The sequence below is a fragment of the Otolemur garnettii genome, unplaced genomic scaffold (genome assembly GCF_000181295.1).
Source record: "Otolemur garnettii isolate 467f Iridium unplaced genomic scaffold, OtoGar3 scaffold00136, whole genome shotgun sequence".
Taxonomy (NCBI): Eukaryota; Metazoa; Chordata; class Mammalia; order Primates; family Galagidae; genus Otolemur; species Otolemur garnettii.
This window is the reverse complement of record NW_003852531.1, coordinates 3104659-3124244: the sequence shown is the minus strand read 5'-3', so window position 1 is coordinate 3124244 and position 19586 is coordinate 3104659. Positions and strand designations below refer to the sequence as shown.

The following is a 19586-nucleotide window of genomic DNA, read 5'->3' as shown; positions in this document are numbered from 1 at the left end:
AAAAAAAAAGGACAGAAAAAAGGGAAAGAAGGAAAATACTCTTTATTAGGGAAGAAAGACAGTTAATAGAAGATAAAACAGAAAATTACAACCTATATTGTAACTAATTCAGGCAAAGCTCATCAATGGGTCCTAAAATCTTTAGGTTTGGCTACCAAGGAATACAATGCCAATGCCAAACTTTCACTCCATAAATATCTAATTTACAAAGAGGGAAAAAGGTGCATTATAATAGAGACATCTCGAGATCACCATCTTAACCAAGGGATCAAAGTCAGCCTCACTCAAGCCGGGCTATCTGACATCACGGGCTCCAAATGGGATGCACTTGAAAATAAAATCTCAGCTATTAGCATTTAAATTAATCAAAATTGACAAAATTAAAAATACAGTTCTCAGTGTCACAAGCAACCTTTTAATTGCTCAATCACCATGTATGGCTAGTGGCTACGGTATTAAGACAGTACCAGCTGGATACAGAACAGTTTTATTACTACAGTAAGTTCTATCGGCAGTGGTAAGCTAGACTGCATTCACAAGAAACAAAGGGGGATGCTCCACAAATTAAATGACATCTCAAGTTCAGAATGTGGCTCATTCTACAACAACTTACTTGTCTTTTTCAAAACAGCCAATATCGTTGAAAAAAGAGGAATGGTAAGAAACTAAAAGAGGCTAAAAAAGACATAGTAACCAATAACTATAAAACCAAATAATATGTGAACTCTAGTTGGCTCCTGGTCTGGAAAAATAAACTACTTTACTGGAGAACTGGGGAAATCTGAATATGGGCTGGATATTAAATGATATTATGGGACAGTCTTTAATTTTCTTAGATGGGATAATAGTATGATTATGTGGAAGACTGTCCTTGTGCTTAGGAGATCCATGCTTATGTGGCTTAGGTAAGAAGTGTCATGATGCCTGCAGACTTCCAATGGTTCATGGAAAAAATTTACATACACGTAGCAAATACAGCAAAATAGTTACAACTGTTGCATCTAAGGAGAATATATGTTTGTTATAACAATTGTTAATTTTTCTCTGTATTTGAAAATTTCACAAGAAAAGGCTGGGTAGAAAACAACTAGAACAAAAAAGGTGGGGGGAAGCTGCTGCCAACTTCTCCCATAACAGTTGGGTTAACTTGGGCAACAACACCTGACAGTGCAAATGGTGAGGGAAAAGGCCTTGCTGCTGGCCCTTCACCCTTGGCATAACTAGTGGAGCAGCAGGTAGCCAAATATCGCAAGGGAAAGGATGTGTCAGAACCAGAGAGGGCTACAAAGAGCAGTCACTCTGGGTTGCAGGGCATGAAAGCAAACTCCTCAGGGACAGTTCTACCCCCTCATTGTTCTCCCAATGCACTGCCTGACCAGACAAATGAGCCTCAGAAAAAGAAACCTTTAAAGAGGGAAGCCGTTTCTAGAGTGAGCCCTAATGCTGCTCAAATTCAATCTTTCAGCCAAAAAATACCGTATGTCAGACACTGTGCCAAGCAATGGTGAGTGATTTTGCCTGTTATAGATAATTCATTAATTCCTCAACTAAAGAAGGGAACTTAGAAAATGCAATTTCAAGTTCAAGTTCTCTGATCAAATTTAGCCATACAATAATTCACAGGGAAAGTTGATATTTAATCTTACTATATGAACTAAACATTAGTGACCACCATTGATCTGAAACTCACAGAATTATTAGTTCCAATTTTAGCAAAAAAAGGTAACATAAGCCAGGAATAGTAGCATGCACCTATAGTCCCAGCTACTTGGGAGGCTGATGCAGGAGGATTGCTTGAGTCTAGGAGTTCAAGTCTAGCCTGAACAACATAATCAGACTCCATCTCAAAAAACAAGCAAGCAAGCAAACAAACAATAAAATAAAATAAAACAAAATACAAAACAAGATGTCACCTTTAGTTTTTGAAGCTTCTCTGTATTTGTGGTAAAGTGTCCAACATGAGCTTGGACACGCTCAAATCGCTTTAAATATTCTTGGTTTCGTATACGAGCTTTCTTTTCAGATTCACATATTTCCTTTAGGTATTTCTTTAGTTTCACATATTTCAGCTTAACTCTAGAAGAATAAAAGCAGATTTTTAAACAATGGAATTAGACTTTGACAAACCTAAGCAGGAGAATTTTCTTTGACAAAATTGATAATGAGACAATGTAGTCTAAGATATTTTTCCCAAAGCACTGAAACCCAAAGTACAGAACGTATATACATTTTTGGGAAGAGAAAATTAATTAGTAACATTGAGTTATCACACTGGCTACATGGAGGCATAACTCCTGAGAAATGTATACAAGGCTACCTTATACCATTCACACAATAAAGATTTATATGGGTTTATTTCTCAAAATGAAATGTGACTTCATAACAGTGTCTACGTGGCCATGTTGAAACAAATAGCCCATCAATATTCTTACATATGACAATTTCAAAAGTATTTGCTCATATGGAAATTGTATAAAACTATAAATCACAATCTATAAAATTAAGAAAATCTGAAATGTAAAGCACAAAAAAAGCACTCATTTGGATTACGTAAAAATTATCTGTTAAATACGTCTGTAACTCTACTCATACTGTAAGAAACGATTAGAGACTCTCATCCTAAGAGGGATTTCAGAAGATGTACAGGGTAGTCAAGTTGTGCAGCTCTCTCTTCTTAAGAGCTCACTGCTAATTCTCTTTCTTTTTTACAAGCATTTAACCCATAAGGAGTATCTGTTACGCAGCATGACTATTGTTGGCTTAATAAATTGTTTAATATTTTCCCGTCAAGCAAAAATAGGTTAAAAAACCACAAAAAATAGTCCTCAAAACAAAGATTCGCAAAAATGCTGGAGATGTCCAAAACTGCTCAAAAACAGGCCTTAAAATTTCTAACCCAACAATTTTCAAGTAAGTCTTTATCATGTTAACAATTTTGTGCTTTGTCTATGGCTGACTGTCTCCATTTTTCTTCCTAAACGAAAAATTTAAGACTAATTTTATTGCTGCCCATCTCTGCACTTCTAATACAGGCAACAGTAGTAGACATAGAGCCTAACAAATTGTCTATCACACTCAAGCACTTAATAAAGCTGCTAGCTGTGTCTACTCAGAGTAGGTACAACATGCCTTCTGTATCCAAACTGTAGTTCCATTCCTGCGACCACATTAACCTTCAAAGCTGGCCATACAAGTTAAGTTCTTTATCTATCCATGAAATCACTCACATATTCAGCACACTGAATATGAAAGCTTTCACCTAAGGTCAACAGGGAAAACAAACAATTAAGTAAATACAGCGTGATGAATGCTCTGAGGGAATCTAAAAAGGACTCGGCAATCTGACCTAGTTGAAGAGGTCAGGAAGGCCTTCCCAGTAAAAATAATTTTTTAGCTGAGACCTGAAAGATGAAGAAGAGTTAATCAAAGTTGGGAATGCAAGAATAAAAGATGAGGGAAAAACATTCCAGACCAGGGAAATAGCATGTCAGAAAGTTCAAAGGCATAAGAACAAAGACATTGATAAAAACAGAGGTAATAATTGACGCTTACTGTACATCAGACACTGCTTTGAGGATCTGTATGTATAAATTCATGGAGTTCTCATAATTATCATTATTCCATTAGATGGATGAAGAAATGAAGGTATAGAATTTTGAAATAATTGCCTCACAAGGTCACAGGAATAAGAGTGGTGAGGCTCAGAATGAATTGAGGCACCTGGCAACAGAGCCTACATGCTTACGCTATAACAAAAGATTCTGTCATGCCTAAGATGCTGAAGTGTCAGTGCAGAATTTTAAGGGAAGGCTGAAAAGAGATAGTGATGATAAACATTAAACAGGCAGCAGAAAATGAAGAGTCTGGTGGGCTGCCGTATCAGATCCTTCTCATGCCCCCTCACATCCCGCTGGCCCATCTTTCTTTCACCAGCCACAGCTACAGCAACCTGCTCTAAGTATCTGCTTCTGCCTGCACTGCACTTGGCATCTTGCCTTCTCAGGGCTACTTTTCTGAGTTTGCAGCATGGAAAGCCTGGATGTGAGGAGTTAACTCCCTGTGGGGCTGCCATACCAGTGGGGGTCAGACGACAGCAGGAATACAATCCCCCCATCCTTCACTTGGGTAGACACTTATGTGGAGAAGTGCCTACACCGCTCCTTGGAAGGCTTCTCTGCAGGTCTGCAGGGATCGAGCCCCCAATGCCCACGACAGGGAACAGCTCCTACCTCATTTTCCCCAGCCCTGCTCTATAGCTGAATGTGTTCACTTTCTCAAATAAACTACCATAGCACCTACACACAGGCCCCATGTCAGACTGCCTTCTGGGGGATACAGGTTTCAGCAGTAGTGTTAGACAGTTTTGGTTTTATCCTACAGTCTGAGAGAGCCTATTCTTGGCAAATCATATTCTCTGAGTTCCAACTCAGCAAAATTAATAAAGGTACCCATTATTCTCTCATACCCACCCTTCCCAACACCATTATACCAGGAAGCTGTCTAAGAACAGGCTGCATGAGAATTCTACATCCTGTTTTCTGCACCTCTTGCCATGGGATAGAAAAATGGCAGCTGCCATGGATACTCTCAGACTTGGGCCTACTCCAGAGGCCATGGCATCCACAATGCTGCTATTTCTTCCAGAAACAAAACAAGATATTTCCCTCTCATTCATTGTTGCTAGAGACATATGGCTGTCTACCTTAACTGGAAATGTTGGAAATACCTTAAATTTTAAAACCAAAGAATAGTTTTAAAGATAAGGAAATAAATGGACCTGATAAGTAATTTTGCTTTAAAGTATTCTTGGCTTCTTTTTCTTTTGGATGAGAGCTTTTCATTTCTCACTCACAGTAAAACATGAATAAAGTGCAAATCGAATACTAACAAAGCCAGAAATTCTTCATACACATATAAATAATCTTTGAAGGTAATGCCATACGGCTTAAGGATAAGGTTCAGTTTTTATAAAATAGAAATTAAGATATGAAAAGCCTTCTCTTAGTAGTAAGGCAAGTATCCTAAAAAGAGTAACATGTACAGTACATTACCCACTGCTTACAGTAAGTTTAACCGTCATTCTGATATATCCATGAAAAAATGAGATATCAGCTAACCCTGCCTACAGCAATTTGTTGAAAGATCAGCTATAGTAATAATGACTTGTTACACAAACTCAATGTGTTTAAATTGTGACCAAAAAGATAAGACTATAATGTGTCTTACTGCAAGATATTTAAGCAAAACAAATTACTGAAATAACACAAATATCAATAAAAATATCTTGTACTATAATAATTTTAACCAAATTTATTCTTAATTTGATAGTGATATTAATATTAAATTCAGATTTTTACTTAAAATTATTATACACTAAACATAAGATAATGGAAAAGTATCCCAATAATGGTATTTATGATACAATATTAGGGTTAACTTTTTGATTAATATATGAAAATTGGCTTGAAACTGTCACCACTGTCATTTCTTACCTGCATGTATCAGACTGATTATACTCATAAAGTTTCTTTTCCAGGTCCAATCTCTTCTTTTCACTATAATATAGAAAAAAAAATTTTTTTAAATAATTACATTATTTAAAGTAATAGGCAGTTGTATTTAGACCATGCTGTCCTTCAAAATCATGTTTCTGAGAATGCTTCTTTAGTTTCCCTAAGGTGCAGAAAATACCAAGGTCATGTGAAACGAAGAAACAAAAATATCAGTTACCAGGGAAGCCTAAAAAACAAAATGAACACCAATATTAGGCAAAAGAATCTTTTCCCAAAGTAAACAGGAAATGCAACAGGAAGAGGCTGGGAAGCAGGTTTATTCATTGAGGACTTCCTGAAAGCCAGCGCCCAGCCAGGCACTGTTCTAGGCCTGGAAACTGACAGAGTAAACAAGACAGCCAAGACTGCTGTTCTCAGACATTCCAGGGGGAAGGACAGACAATAAACAAGTATATAAAATGTAATATGGCCAGACTTTTCTGGGTCACATTTGAGTAATAGGGATCCCACCAGGTCTGGACACAATGCTTCCAAAACTCCACCTTGGATTAAAGCCTCGAAGCTTGCTCTATTCCCAACCAAACAAGCCAGGCATAGGCCAAGTGGATGAATTAAGAAAAAGCCTTTAGGGCGGCACCTGTGGCTCAAAGCTAGTAGGGCACTGGCTTCACATACCAGAGGTGATGGGTTCAAACCTGGCCCCGGTCAAAAAATAAAAAAGCCTCTAAAAATAAATCTGACCTCACATTGATGAAGATCAAATCTCCTAACATTATCACTTCAAATTTGGGGTACAGGGAGTTCTGAGGTTATGAATAAGATAGTTCTGTAGGCTTGTTCTTAGAACTGATTTTGTATATAAGCTGAAACAGGTACATTGACTTACTAACTGTAATAGCCTTCGTTTTTAAGTATAGGTTGTATGTAAGTCAGATATTTGTAATTCAAGGACTGGCTGTAAAATTATAACTTTCTAATGTTGCCATTGTTTGTCACTGACTGCTATTTGCCTAAAGCTACTACTAGTAAAGACTTGCTTAACCTGTGATACTCAGGTGAGTGCTAACAGTAAGCTAGAGGAGAAAGGTGTTTTATCCCACACCCAAGCTGTGCAAGAGGTAGGGAAAACCGCAGCAGGAGCCAAAGCCAAGAGACTGTGGGATAAATGTGCTGAATGGAAGCTGGTCTGTCCCAAGAAGAGTCCTTGGGAGGCTTAACCACAGAGGGTTTCATCTGACCATTACCATTTGCTTGGATCCCACCTAAGTGAAGCCAAATTGCTAATCTAAGTTAATACTTAGTAAAGGATGAAAGAGAAACCACATTGCTTCTAAGAGGATACTAAAGGAAAGACTGTGAAACAAATGTAGGACTCCAAAAGATGGTGATCTTGGGCTGGCTTCCTGAGCAAGAAGGCCTCACATTCCATTTGTGAGCTCTTATTAATTTCTGTTTTCCTTCAGATAACTTTCTAAAAAATTCTACCAAAAGTTATTGTTAGCTACATTATAAGTCAAGTAAGTTTTCTTTCTTTAGCATGTTAAGTGGAAACTACCATTTAACCAAAATTCTTTTTTTTGTTGTTTTTTTGAAGTGATTTTACTTTATTTCCTTCACTTTGAGGCAATCATGAGATTTCACAGTGATTTCTGGGTGGGGGCAGAATCATCATCAGGGCTGTGGCCCAGGTGGCCTGACGCATACAGGCAGGGCAGGCCCTCACTGGGGCAGCTGGAGGAGCACAAACTGCCCCACTGGCAAGAGGATGATGTTCCCAGAGCTCAACAGCTGCAATGCAATGTCTTTTCCAGCCTCCAGCTTGCAGAGCTCAATTAGGCCATCACCTGCAGTGGCCAGGGAGTTGGCAATCAGCCCTGCTGCCTTGGAGTCGCCCTCAGCAGATATGATGGCTGCCTTTTTCTGCTGCTCAGCCTTTTCCACCACAAACCTGGCCCTCTCTGCTTCCTGCTGAGCCACCTGCTTGGCTTCCACCACTTCTGTGAACTCCTTCCTGAAGGTCAGATGTGTCAAGGAAGTGTCATCCAGAATGAGCCCAAAGGTTGTGCTCGCTCCGTGAGGTCATCATTGCTCACCTGCTTGGAGACGAGCTCTCTCTGGGTGACTAGCTCTCCAGCATCAAAGCGAGCCAGCACCGACTTGAGGATCCCTGTAGTAATAGACAGCAGCACACGCTCTCCAATGCTGGTAAAGATTCGAGGAAGCTGCTTGTCACAGGCCGGAAGAGGATGCACAGTGTGATGTTGACCTTCTGTAAATCTTTGCTACCAGTGATGACTGGCACATTACATGGTTGAGAATGGCAGTCAAAGATAATTGGTTTCTGTACCCATGGGATGAGACAGTGAGTCCCTGTCCCTACCACAATGCCCTGCACTCCGTGGATTTGGTCAAAGATGACAGCTCTGTGCCCAGCGTCCACATTATACAAAGCAGAGTTCACCACGCCTCCTGCAATGGCTAAGGCCGGGCCCAACTTGCCAATGGACTCAAACACTTTGGCAGCCATCTTTCCCTCTGTTGGACCCACTCACACCTGCTTCCACTCTGACCTCCACATGAATTCCCCAGCCCATTTAACCAAAATTCTTTTAATGGAAAAATGGGGTCCAAAATCCAAATACAGAATCTTTTGGGGGGAATATGACCTATTCCTTAGTGGAGTATGTCTATGTTAAAAAGGAAAAAAATAATAAACATACACATTTTTAACTAATAGCTTCACATAGATACTTTCTCATTAATAAGACTGAATTAGGGCTCAGCACCCATGCTCAGTGATTAGAGCACTGGTCACATACACTGGGGCTGGCGGGTTCAAAACCGGCCCAGGCCTGCTGAAACAACAATGACAACTACAACCACCACAACAAAATACCTGGGCGTTGTGGCAGACACCTGTAGTTCCAGCTACTTGGGAGGCTGAGGGAAGAGAATCGCTTAAGCCCAGGAGTTTGAGGTTGCTGAGAGCTGTGACACTACAGCACTCTACTGAGGGCAACGTAGTATGATTCTGTCTCAAAAAAAAAAAAGACTGAATTTAGAACTGAAGGGAATATGATATGATTACTTCCATATTAGATTTTTTTTTTTTTTTGTAGAGACAGAGTCTCACTTTATTGCTCTCGGTAAAGTTCCGTGGCATCACACAGCTCACAGCCACCTCCAACTCCTGGGCTTAGGTGATTCTCTTGCCTCAGCCTCCCAAGTAGCTGGGACCACAGGCATCTGCCAGAACGTCCAGCTAGTTTTCTACTGCAGTTTGACCAAGGCTGGGTTTGAACCCGCCACCCTCGGTATATGAACCCGCCACAGGCACCGCCCTCCATGTTAGAAATTTTTTTTTTTTTTTTTTTTTGAGGCAGAGCCTCAAGCTGTCCCCCTGGGTAGAGTGCCAGGGCATCACAGCTCACAGCAACCTCACAGCAACTCCTGGGCTCAAGCGAATCTCCTGCCTCTGCCTCCCAAGTAGCTGGGACCACAAGCGCCTGCCACAATGCCCAGCTATTTTTTGGTTGCAGCCGTCATTGTTGTTTGGTGGGCCTGGGCTTAGGTGTATGTGGCTGGTGCCTTAGCCACTTGAGCCACAGGCGCTGAGCCCATGTTAGAAATTTTTATAAGTTACTTTTTTCCCTTCTAAGGCTTAATGACCAATTAGGTGATCAGAAGAATGAATAAATGGATAGTATGGGCTTTGTCATTAAATTATGAGAATAGAAAGACCTTTTACTATGACACTGTATCCCAATTTAATGCTTCATTTCTATGGTATTCCTGACAAGAAACCAAGACTGGAGTCTGGGGATGAAGAACCATCAGACAGATTCAGTTGGAGGGTCTCCTTCACAGGTATGGCCAACCTTTTTTCTCTTCTGCCATGCATTGGGAAAATAAGAGTTTTGTTGGGCTACATATTAAATACACAAACACTAACAAAGGCTAATGAGCAAAAAAAAAAGTTCATGCATACTTTCTGCAATATGATATCCAACACTACATATAAGCAAAACAGGCCTCAATCTGCATGTGGCTGCAGGTTGGACATTCATGTATGAAAGCTATACTATGAAATTGTCAGAAATCTAAAAGACAGGAAAAGACTGAGGAATTGTTCCAGAGGGAGACTGAAGAGACATGGCAACCAAATGCAACCTGGGTTCCAGATGACACCTTGGACCAGAAAGAAAAAAAGATATTGTTAAGATGGTGGCTCACACCTGTAATCCTAGCACTTTAGGAGGCTGAGGCGCATGGATCCCTTGAGCTCAGGAGTTCAAGACCTGAGCTGGGATCAGGAACTGAACAAGAGTGAGACCCTGTCTCTAGTAAAAATAGAAAAAACTAGCCCAGTGTCAGTGGCAGGTACCTGTAGTCCCAGCTTCTTGGGAGGCTGAGGCAAGAGGGCTGCTTAAGCCCAAGACTTTGAGGTTGCTATGAGCTATGATGCCCGGGCACTCTACCCAAGGGCAACTGAGTGAGACTATGTCTCAAAAAAAGAAAACCCTAAACAAGACAGCTGCTGAAATCTGATGGCTGTGTGTGGACTGGTGTATCAAGACTGAATTCCTGACAGGGAGGGTTGTACAGTGATTATGAACAAGAACATCCTTGCTTTTTGGAGATATGCAATGAAGTTTTAGGAATGATGCCACATCATATCTGTAGTTCTCCAATGGTTCAGAAAAAACTAATAATTTTAGACAGAGAGAATATAAGTGTAATAAAATGTCTGAGAAATCTGTGTGAGGGGAATATTGGAAGTCATTATCCTGCATTTGCAACTTTTCTGTAAGCTGGAACTTAATTTAAAATAACTTTAAAAAAATTTAAAAATAACTTTTAAAATTCATCTAGGACCTCTAGTGAATAATGATCACTGTCTCTTTGGAAATCCATCATCTCCCAAGCAGCCAGTTCTTTTTAGTAATGAATGTAAAGCTTTTTTGTTCTGTCAATAGATGACATCCACTGCTCATATTTCTTAATCCAACACTTCATACAAAGAAAAGAACCCCACAATCAAACACCTTTTGGCCTTCTTGTTCAGGCAAAATGGTACTAATCTTGTTAATTCTTCATGACAGGCCCATTTCCAAACCCTCCTCCATGCTGCAGTGACTCTGAATGCTAAGTCCTTCATAACTATTTTAAATTTAAGACTTAAAACCAGATATTTAATAACTAATGAAAAGCTAGAGAAAACCTTATTAGTAGGATCACCCAGCAATTCCTACAAGTCTCTATTTCAGAACTTGGAAATGCCCAGCCCCGGGATGCTTACCTACAATCCATGCATCCAGTCACCTGCATCCTATACCTGGACCTTTCAAAGTTGTACACAGCTGGGTGGTCATGATATAACTGAGTTTTCTCCTTTTAAGCCACTTGTTATTGTTTTTATCTCAATACCACAATTCTCTACCACCTTCAGCCTTATATAAGTAATATCTCAGTGTCAATTTCTAGACCATTATATCTCACCCTGAATCAATATGGGTGTTAAAAAATTTTGGAACTGGTTAATGGGCCTTTTAAAAGGATGTTTTTATATAATTGTAAGAGTCAGTTTCACTTACATGTTTCTACCACGCCTGTGGGCGCTATACACGCTTTAACAAGTAACTCCACTGACTGTTACCACAGAACATAAAAAGTGCTGTATTCACACAGAAAATCATTCACACTATAAAATTACCCTGGTTACAATGGCAAGGCCTGGTTATGTGACCAGCGGACATTGCAATGACCATTTCTAAAAAGACTGAGAGAGGCTAAGGGTTTTTTATTTTTGTTTATTTGTTTTGTTTTTTATGATAAATCTCCCACTTTCCAGAAGTTCTAAATTGATAAACCAGCTGTGACTACACAGGGTTGCAATCTCTAAAATGACTCTGGAATTTTAGGAGATAGTGGTTCCTGTGGTCACTGGGATTATTTTTCTAAAGGTATAACCAAACACTTGAATTGAATACAGACAATAATATTCCTTACATATTACTTTGCAAAACTATAGCTTTCAACTTTTTTGGGGTTTTTTGTTCGTTTGTTTGTTACTTCAAGGTCCATTTTCTCTCTTCATTTCTAGTAGAGAGAAAAACAAAAACTATTCTGGTGAAGAACCAAGGTTCAGAGAGGTCAAACAACATCCTCAAGGTCACACGATTATTCGAGGAAGAATCCAGGTTTCCATGCTCCTACTCACTTTTCTCTGTAAAATTATTTGCCTCTATAATTATGTAATATGCATTAATTAGAGTTAGTTGTGGATTCTTAAAATAAATACACACAGCAACAGATTTGTACTGACTTAAAAAATAAAACAAATCTACAAATGCAGAACCATGAATAGGCTATAAAATTTGATTCAGATTCCTTACACAATTTCAACAGCTTCACCTTGTTTAATAATTAAAGCAATAAATGTTAATCATAAAGTATGTAATCATTACACAGTTATTGTACCATAAGGACTATAAACAGCCAGGTGTTCCTTACACAGAAAGCAAAAATAATAACTCAACAATTAACTTGGTTCAGAAAGAATATCATTTAAAACAGTAACATTTTAAAATCAGGACTTGGGCTAAGTCAAGAGACACAAATAACTAAAGTCTTGGAGTTATCAAGCCACTCTTCGAACCGAACAAACACTGACCCAGAATGCACTTTAAGAAAACAGAAGCACAGGGCACATGTCTTATCTGTAAATTATCAGGTATTTGCAGACACTTAACACCATCTTGGAATTATGACATGATTCATTTTTCCTGGTTGACTGGAAAAATGGTCATTATTTAGTGACAATGTGTTGTTACTGGGTTCTGCATAAGACATTCATAACTTCTAGACATTACCAAGGTTGACTTTGGGATTTCTTCCATTCAACAAATATTTATTAAGCACCTCCTTTAACACAGGTACTCTATTTCCAGCTAAAAATTTAGCTGGATATGGTTTTTGCCCTCCTAGAATTCTCATCCTTACACAGCCAGCCAGCCAAGGAAGTCAACATCTAGAGTGCTATAAGAATGCTGAGGGCCACAAAAGTTAGGGAATGGGTTGGAACACAAAAGCCTACAGGAAGACTGTTTTTTTTTTTTAAGTTAGAGACGAAGAAGTCACTGACATAGTGAGCATTGGTATGTCAGAAAATAAAATGTAGAAAAGGAGTAAGAGGTAAAATATGATGAGGATAATTAAAGAAGCCTGTTGTACATGCTCTATAAATATTTGACAAAAATGAAATCTAGCTTACTTTAAAAAATCACTTACTTCTGCTTTTACCTTTCAAGTAATTATTACCATTTTAGAATTGTCACACATACAGACAGCACTCCTGTTCACCAAGATGATTCTGCAACTTTTAAGTCATTAAACGTTTTATCAAGGGATCCAAAAATCTATTTCCTTTCTTGTCAACTAATGAGATTTTTCAACTCCAGTTAATTTAGCAGCTAAATAAGAGATCTAACAACTTATCTTCATGTGGTTATTTATAGTAAATTGATTTATAATTTTCTCTCTTTATGCACTCGTTGTTTTTAGTGGTTTCCATCTTTCATGTCTTAATCAAAAGCATTATGAACCCTCTGGAAGTTGAACCTCTCTTTCAGGAAATCTAGCCAGCCCTAGCTCCCCCTCAAAAAGTCTCCTGCTTTTAAATATGGCATACATTCGACAAACTCTCTTTCTCCCACCCTCCCGTACTAAGACCTGTCATTACTGATGCAGTGCAGCTGTGAAGGTGGGCTGAAAATTTGAAGAGTGGGGAGTAGAGTGAAGAAAAGCACCAGAGAAATTCACAAGACTTGACCGACAGTGACAGGCAGGAAAACTCCCACTTTCTCTTCAGGGCAAATTCAGCCACGCGGCCGCATTCTCCAGCCGCAGGCCCGGCTTTAGCGGCTGTTCCGGGGGAGCCAACACAGGGGGCGTCTCTAGTAAACTGTCCTCCAGGCCCCACTGGGAGTTGAGGAGCGTCGCGAGTGGGCCGAGGCCCCCGGGGAGCCACCGACCGGGAGAGAGAAGGAACCCTCGGCGCCGGCCGACTCCCTGCCCCCTCCCCTGGTGGCCGTACCTGTCCCGCAGCCCGTCGCGGAGGTGGTCCAGCCTCTCGTAGTAGTCGGGACTCGCCAGGTGCTCGGAATAGGCAGGGGTATGGCTCATACTGCCAGCGTCAGCGCCGCACCCCCGCCGCGCCTCCTCAGGGAAGCGGGTGGGCCGCGGAGTCCGAGGAGCCCGCCCCACCATGCACCGCGGGTAAACACCGCTCACGACCTCCTGCAGGGGGCGGGGCAGGGGCGGGGCGCCGTGGTGGGCGGGCGCCGCGCCGTACGGGGGCGGGGCGCCGTGGAAGGCCGGAGGGACAACCTTGACGCCAGGCGGGCGAAGGCAGCTTGCAAGTGGCCAGGCAGGCGGGGCTTGGTGGGCCCGGCGGGCCTGGCGGGCCTGAGGGCTTGGTGTCTTTGCCACTTTTCCTGCATTCCGTCATTTCCTTTCCTCTCACAAACTGCATCAATTTTACAAGGTGCGTTCTCTCTCTTCCTCTTGCCTCTCTCGCTTCCTTTTTTCCCTCCCTCCTTTCTTGCGAGGATGTGCTGAGTGCCAAGCACTGGGCTAAGCTGGTTCTCCTACCAGCACTCAAAAACAACACCCACTCAAAAAACACCAAAAAGACCAACCCCAAATACTAAACAGCTGTGCTCAGCCGTGGCAATGGAACAACGCCATAAGTGAAAATCCATGCTGAACCTAAGGATGTTTGTTTATCATTTATATTTATTTATTTATTGAGACAATGTCGTTATGTTGGCGCAAGGGAAAAGTTGCTAACTAGTTGCCTGCAAAGTATTTGTGCTTGAATGAGCAATCCTTCAAATGTTCTGTAAAATCCTCTAGCAGGAACTCTGGAGCCAGACTGCCTAGGTTCAGATCCCCTTTTGCACTGCCCACCTGTGTGACCATGTGCAAGTCACCTTCTTGAAGCCTAGGTTTCTTCATGTGTAAAATGGGAGGCTACTGAGGCAGGATTCGTTCAGGATTACATTATGTGTTAATGTTTAAAAAGAGGGCCTGCCACATCCTTTTTTTTTTAATAGAGCCATTTTTATCATCATCACCACCAACATGGGAGAAAGGCTTCCTCAAGAAAGCCAAACATATTCCAAAACCCATAGGGCAGAAAAAAAACTATAGAGTTGCCTTTGTCTTCTAGTCTTCACTTCTTTGGGTTTTTTTCCTACATAATTAAATTTCACTTACTAAGTGTGACAAACTGAAATTGATCATTAGAAAGAGAGGGAACATTTAAAGGTCAAAAATAGGTGGGGCGCCTATAGCTCAATGGTTAGGGTGCCAGCCACAGGCTGGTGGGTTTGAACCTGGCCCAGGCCAGCTGAACAATGACAACTGCAATACAGCCAGGCGTTGCTGCAGGTGCCTGTAATCCCAGGTGCCTTATTCCCTGAGGCAAGAGAATTGCTTAAGCCCAAAAGTTTAAGGTTTCTGTGAGCTGTGATGCAACAGCACTCTACTGAGGGTGATAGAGTGAGACTCTGTCTCAAAAATAAATAAATAAATAAAGGTCAATAATATAAAAAAGATGATGATACTCAACATTCTGTTCACATTTGCTAGGTCCAGAACAAGAGTATGAATGGAGGCCCCCATACCATCTGCCTAAATATTAACAAGTTATAACTCCAAGGGATGTTGTAGATAAAATGTGTGTTCTCCTCCTTACCTTGACCAACATGCTTTTCCTAAGAACCTGAAAAACCAGGGTGGAATTTAGTTCTCTTACTCCTTCCTTAGTCCATCCTATTTCCTACCCCAGGCTCAGTCTTCCTTTGGGAGAGGCCCCATACACTGGGACGGATGTGTGTGCCCTGCTGCTTCTCCGCCCACTCTTAGCCACTAGTCCCAGCTCTTTCCACATCCCCACTTCAGCCGTTTATTGGCCTAATACTGAACACACCAGTGATTGTCACCCTTGAAGGAAAGACCCAGGAAAGAGGTCTTTGAAGGTGTTGGAAGCCTTTATAGCAGAGAATGTTAGGGTGCTGGGTACCTGGAACATGTTCTGGAAGGGTGTATGTGTGTATATGTAAGCTCCAAGTGGGCATGTCCCCTGGTCCTGCCTGGGGCCTTCTTGCCTTATATGGAGTGGCATGGCCAGAGAAGGGCCAGACTAGGCCCTATAAAATACAGAAACCTTGCCCTGGCCTGAAGTTAGTACTGATATGACTTTTATTTAGTTGTTATATCAAATCATTATACCAAATTGATTCAGTGGTATCCAACATTCTACTAGAACCCTGGTCCTCCAAAAAATGCATTTCAATATTTATGATATTTTATTCAGGCCCTTCCCTACCCAGATTAGTTTTTTTAAGGGGAAAGAAAAAAAAACCAAACGATATAATTAATTATTTTCAGCAAATTGCACAGAGTAAGCAGACGAGGCAGTCATTTAGCATCCCAAATTTTTATTAGGCCAGTGCAGAAGAGTCTGAAATTTAATATAATTAAGCATTAAGTAGATAATTCAAAATAATTATAATTTGCATTCTGTGGTTGATTCATTAATGACATATGACAAATACAGATGTAGGACCCTTTTATTAGCAATAAGACATAGCAAACAAAAGGAATATTTCTATTTATGCTAAAATTATCTATTTTAAATGGTGACAAAAATCAATAAGTACAAAATTCTTCAGTTTGAATATTTAATTTGCTGGAGCACTCTCTTTTAATATTTTCCTTTAATCCGCTTATATTAGCAGAGGTGATTTCTGTAATCAGCCCTGCTTTTACCTACTGGACTGTAGGTCACTGAGCCTTCCCAGATAGTCAAGGCTTCCAGCAAATCAGTGATTCTCAACCTTCCTAATGCTGTGGTCCTTTAATATAGTTCCTGTGAGTCATGACCCACAGGTTGAGAACCACTGCTGTAAGTCCTAGAATTATAGGACTAGATTTAATTAGCTAGAAGTTAAAAGGAATCCAGCCTCACCTCCTTGTTTTATAAGGGAGTAAAAAGGTTCAGGGCAATTAAGGAACTTGGCCAGGACATACAGCTGGCAATCTCTGTAGTATTAGTAAGTCTAGTCCAAAATATCTGTCCCTAATAACCCATCAAGCAAACAGCAAGGGAAGCCATCTCAGCCCAATAGTTGTATGGATATTAGAGTGTATTGTATGAAATTGCTCTTTCTGTAGCTCAAAAATAGTTGAGTTAATGAATGGAAAATTGATTTGGGGAAGTATGTTGAAATTAGAACTTAACATGTTAAAATGTAAACACCATGGAATTTTTTATTAAATGGTGTATATATATACATATACATATATATATAAAAGGTATATATATGTTTATTAAATGGTGTATGTGTATATACATATGTATATATTTTTTAGAGACAGAGTCTCACTTTATTGCCCTTGGTAGAGTGCTGTGGAGTCATAGCTCACAGCAACCTCCAACTTCTGAGCTTAGGCGATTCTCCTGCCTCAGCCTCCCAAGTAGCTGAGACTACAGGCATCCACCACAATGCCTGGATATTTTTTGTTGCAGTTTGGCTGGGGCTGGGTTTGAACCCACCACCCTTGGTATATGGGGCCCACACCCTACTCACTGAGCCACAGGCGCCACCCTAAATGGTATATTTTTGAGCCAACAACTGTTTGGATTAGTTTGCTAGAACTACCATAACAAAGTATCACAAACTGGGTGGCTTGAACAAGAGGATTTATTATGTCACAGGTTTTGGAGGATGGAGATTCAAAATCAAAATATCTGCAGGTGGTTCCTTCTAAGGGCTATAAGAAGGAATCTTCTCTGTACATCTCTCATCACATCTGATGGTTTGCAGGGAACATTTGGTGTTCTTTGTCTTGTAGACACATCACCGTGACCTCTGTCTTGATGTTCACAGCATTCTCTCTGTGTAAGTGCCTCCAAATTTCCTCTTTTTATAAGGGCAACTTTTGTATCAGGTTACGGTCCCACCCTGTTTTGGTATGATCTCATCTTGACTAATTACCTCAATAACTACCTTATTTCCAAATAAGGCCATATTATGAGGTACAGCATATGTATTTTGGGGGGACATAATTCAACCTGTAATAGATAATGAACATGGAAAAATATTTCATTTTGCAGTCATTATGTAGAAATGTTAGTCAACTCATCTTATGCCCTTAGACAATTTGATTTGGAAGTACACATGAACCAAATATAGGATGCAGGGGAAAGGCTGCAATGTCACATGTATACAAGTGCATAACTCCTCTCGCCATGAACATTTATGCTGGTGGGAGCATTTATTGCCTCATTTAAACCACAACAGTCCTTTGAAGGTACCACAAGTTGAAGCAACTGGCTTAAAATCACATAGCGCATTCTTTTCAAGCTGAAAATAGTGTTAGTATTTGAACACAGGCCTGTAACAACTCCAAGGTCCATTGTCTCTTATCCTCCATTGTATGACCTGAAACGAATCATTTAAGAGCTACAGATAATTTTTTATCTTCCTTATATGAGGTGTGTAAAATATATACTATGCAACTCACAAGGGTTTTTACACATACATAGTTCATTGGGGAATAGAATGTATTTTTCTACATGCTGTGATATAGCACAATGTGTTCACCATTCTGTTTGGTTTTCTATCTTGGCACTCAGAAAGACTACATTTATATCCTTTCTAGTAGTTTGGTGGGTTGATATGACCAAGTCTGATCAATGAAATGTGAGAAGTGATGCAGCCACTTCCAGGCCTGGTCTCAAAACATCCTTAATAATCTTCCCCAGTTTTCATGAGTGGCCAGCTAGATGCAGAGGACCCAACTGGGAACTTTGAGGCCCTCCTAGATGAAGAGTGAATGACTGCAAAGATCATAGGACTAGACCTGAGCAAGAAATAAATCTTTGCATGCGGAGCCAGTAATATTTAGAGGTTGTCTTAGCAGCTGGTATTGCTTATCCTGACTAATTCATAAGCATTCTATGCACAAGTTACACAAATACATCAACATAATCTTTCCCCAAAATTCTCAGTGAGGATTTATGTGACTATGCAGATGGTAAGGAAGATTCCAAATCTGTAACTATAAGACTAAGAGTCAATGTCTGAGGAAAGTAGCCCAGATAATGAAGGCAAGGTCATAGAGAAGAACTGTCTAGAGCAGTTCTGTCCAGTGATGGAAGGTTCCAATCTGCCCTAAGCAATATGGTAGCCACTAGCCACATGTGGCCATTGAGCAACTGAATCTGGTTAATGCAACTGAGGAACTAACATTTTAATTTAATTTAATTGTAATAATTAAAATTTAAAAGGTCACATGTAGCTAGTAGCTACTTTTGTTAATGCAGAGCTAAAGCGGACAGATGGTAAACATGGTTGGGGCAGAGGAGGGACACACATCACTGGGAAGTGGAAAGGAAGGAACCAGAGGATGAGATGTAAGTTGGAGAGGGAAGTGAGGTTCCAGAGGAGAGGTGTGGTGGTAAATTTTATGTGACAACTTGCCTAAGCTGGGGATTGGGGAGGGACAGTTGTTTGATCAAATACCAGTCTAAATGTTCTTATAAAGGAGTTTTCTGAATGTGTATGACATTTAAATCAGAAGACCTTAAGTGAAGCAGATTACCCTCCCTAATGTTTGTGGACCTAATACAGTCAGTTGAAGCCTTTAGGAGCCAATTTCTAAAAATCTTTTTACACACACACACACTCCACCACCACCACCACCACCCTCTACACAATGTTCTATTTCTCTGAACAACCCTGAGGAGTACAGAAAGTATGAGTTTACTAAATGTATTTTGCATAAAGACAATTCTAATAGCTAATTTTATATAAGAATTGGATGCAGATTCCAAGGAATAAAATGAAAACATAGATTTCCTTATTTTATTTCATATCATATAAACCAACAACTACTATATGGGTCTATAAAATACCAAGGCTTAATGAAAGCTAAAAAACAAAACAGTTAAATGCCTCGAACTAGACACACTATACTTAACTGAGACAGGCTCACTCTGTC

General features: G+C 40.3%; 1 protein-coding gene and 1 pseudogene across 3 annotated transcripts in view; both read right to left on the bottom strand.

The window, feature by feature from the left end:
• Positions 1-13771, bottom strand: part of KIZ (kizuna centrosomal protein) — a 149485-nt gene extending 135714 nt beyond the window's left edge. For all 3 annotated transcript variants that reach the window (XM_023518384.1, XM_012810551.2, XM_023518385.1), the window contains exons 1-3: positions 13609-13771; positions 5493-5555; positions 1914-2076 (exon numbers count right to left, since the gene is read on the bottom strand). In XM_023518384.1, coding sequence (XP_023374152.1) covers positions 1914-2076; positions 5493-5555; positions 13609-13697 — 315 coding nt within the window. In that variant the 5' untranslated portion in view covers positions 13698-13771. The remainder of the gene's footprint in view (positions 1-1913; positions 2077-5492; positions 5556-13608) is intronic.
• On the bottom strand, positions 7142-8051 carry LOC100941911 (annotated as a pseudogene).
• Positions 13772-19586: the final 5815 nt, after the last annotated feature.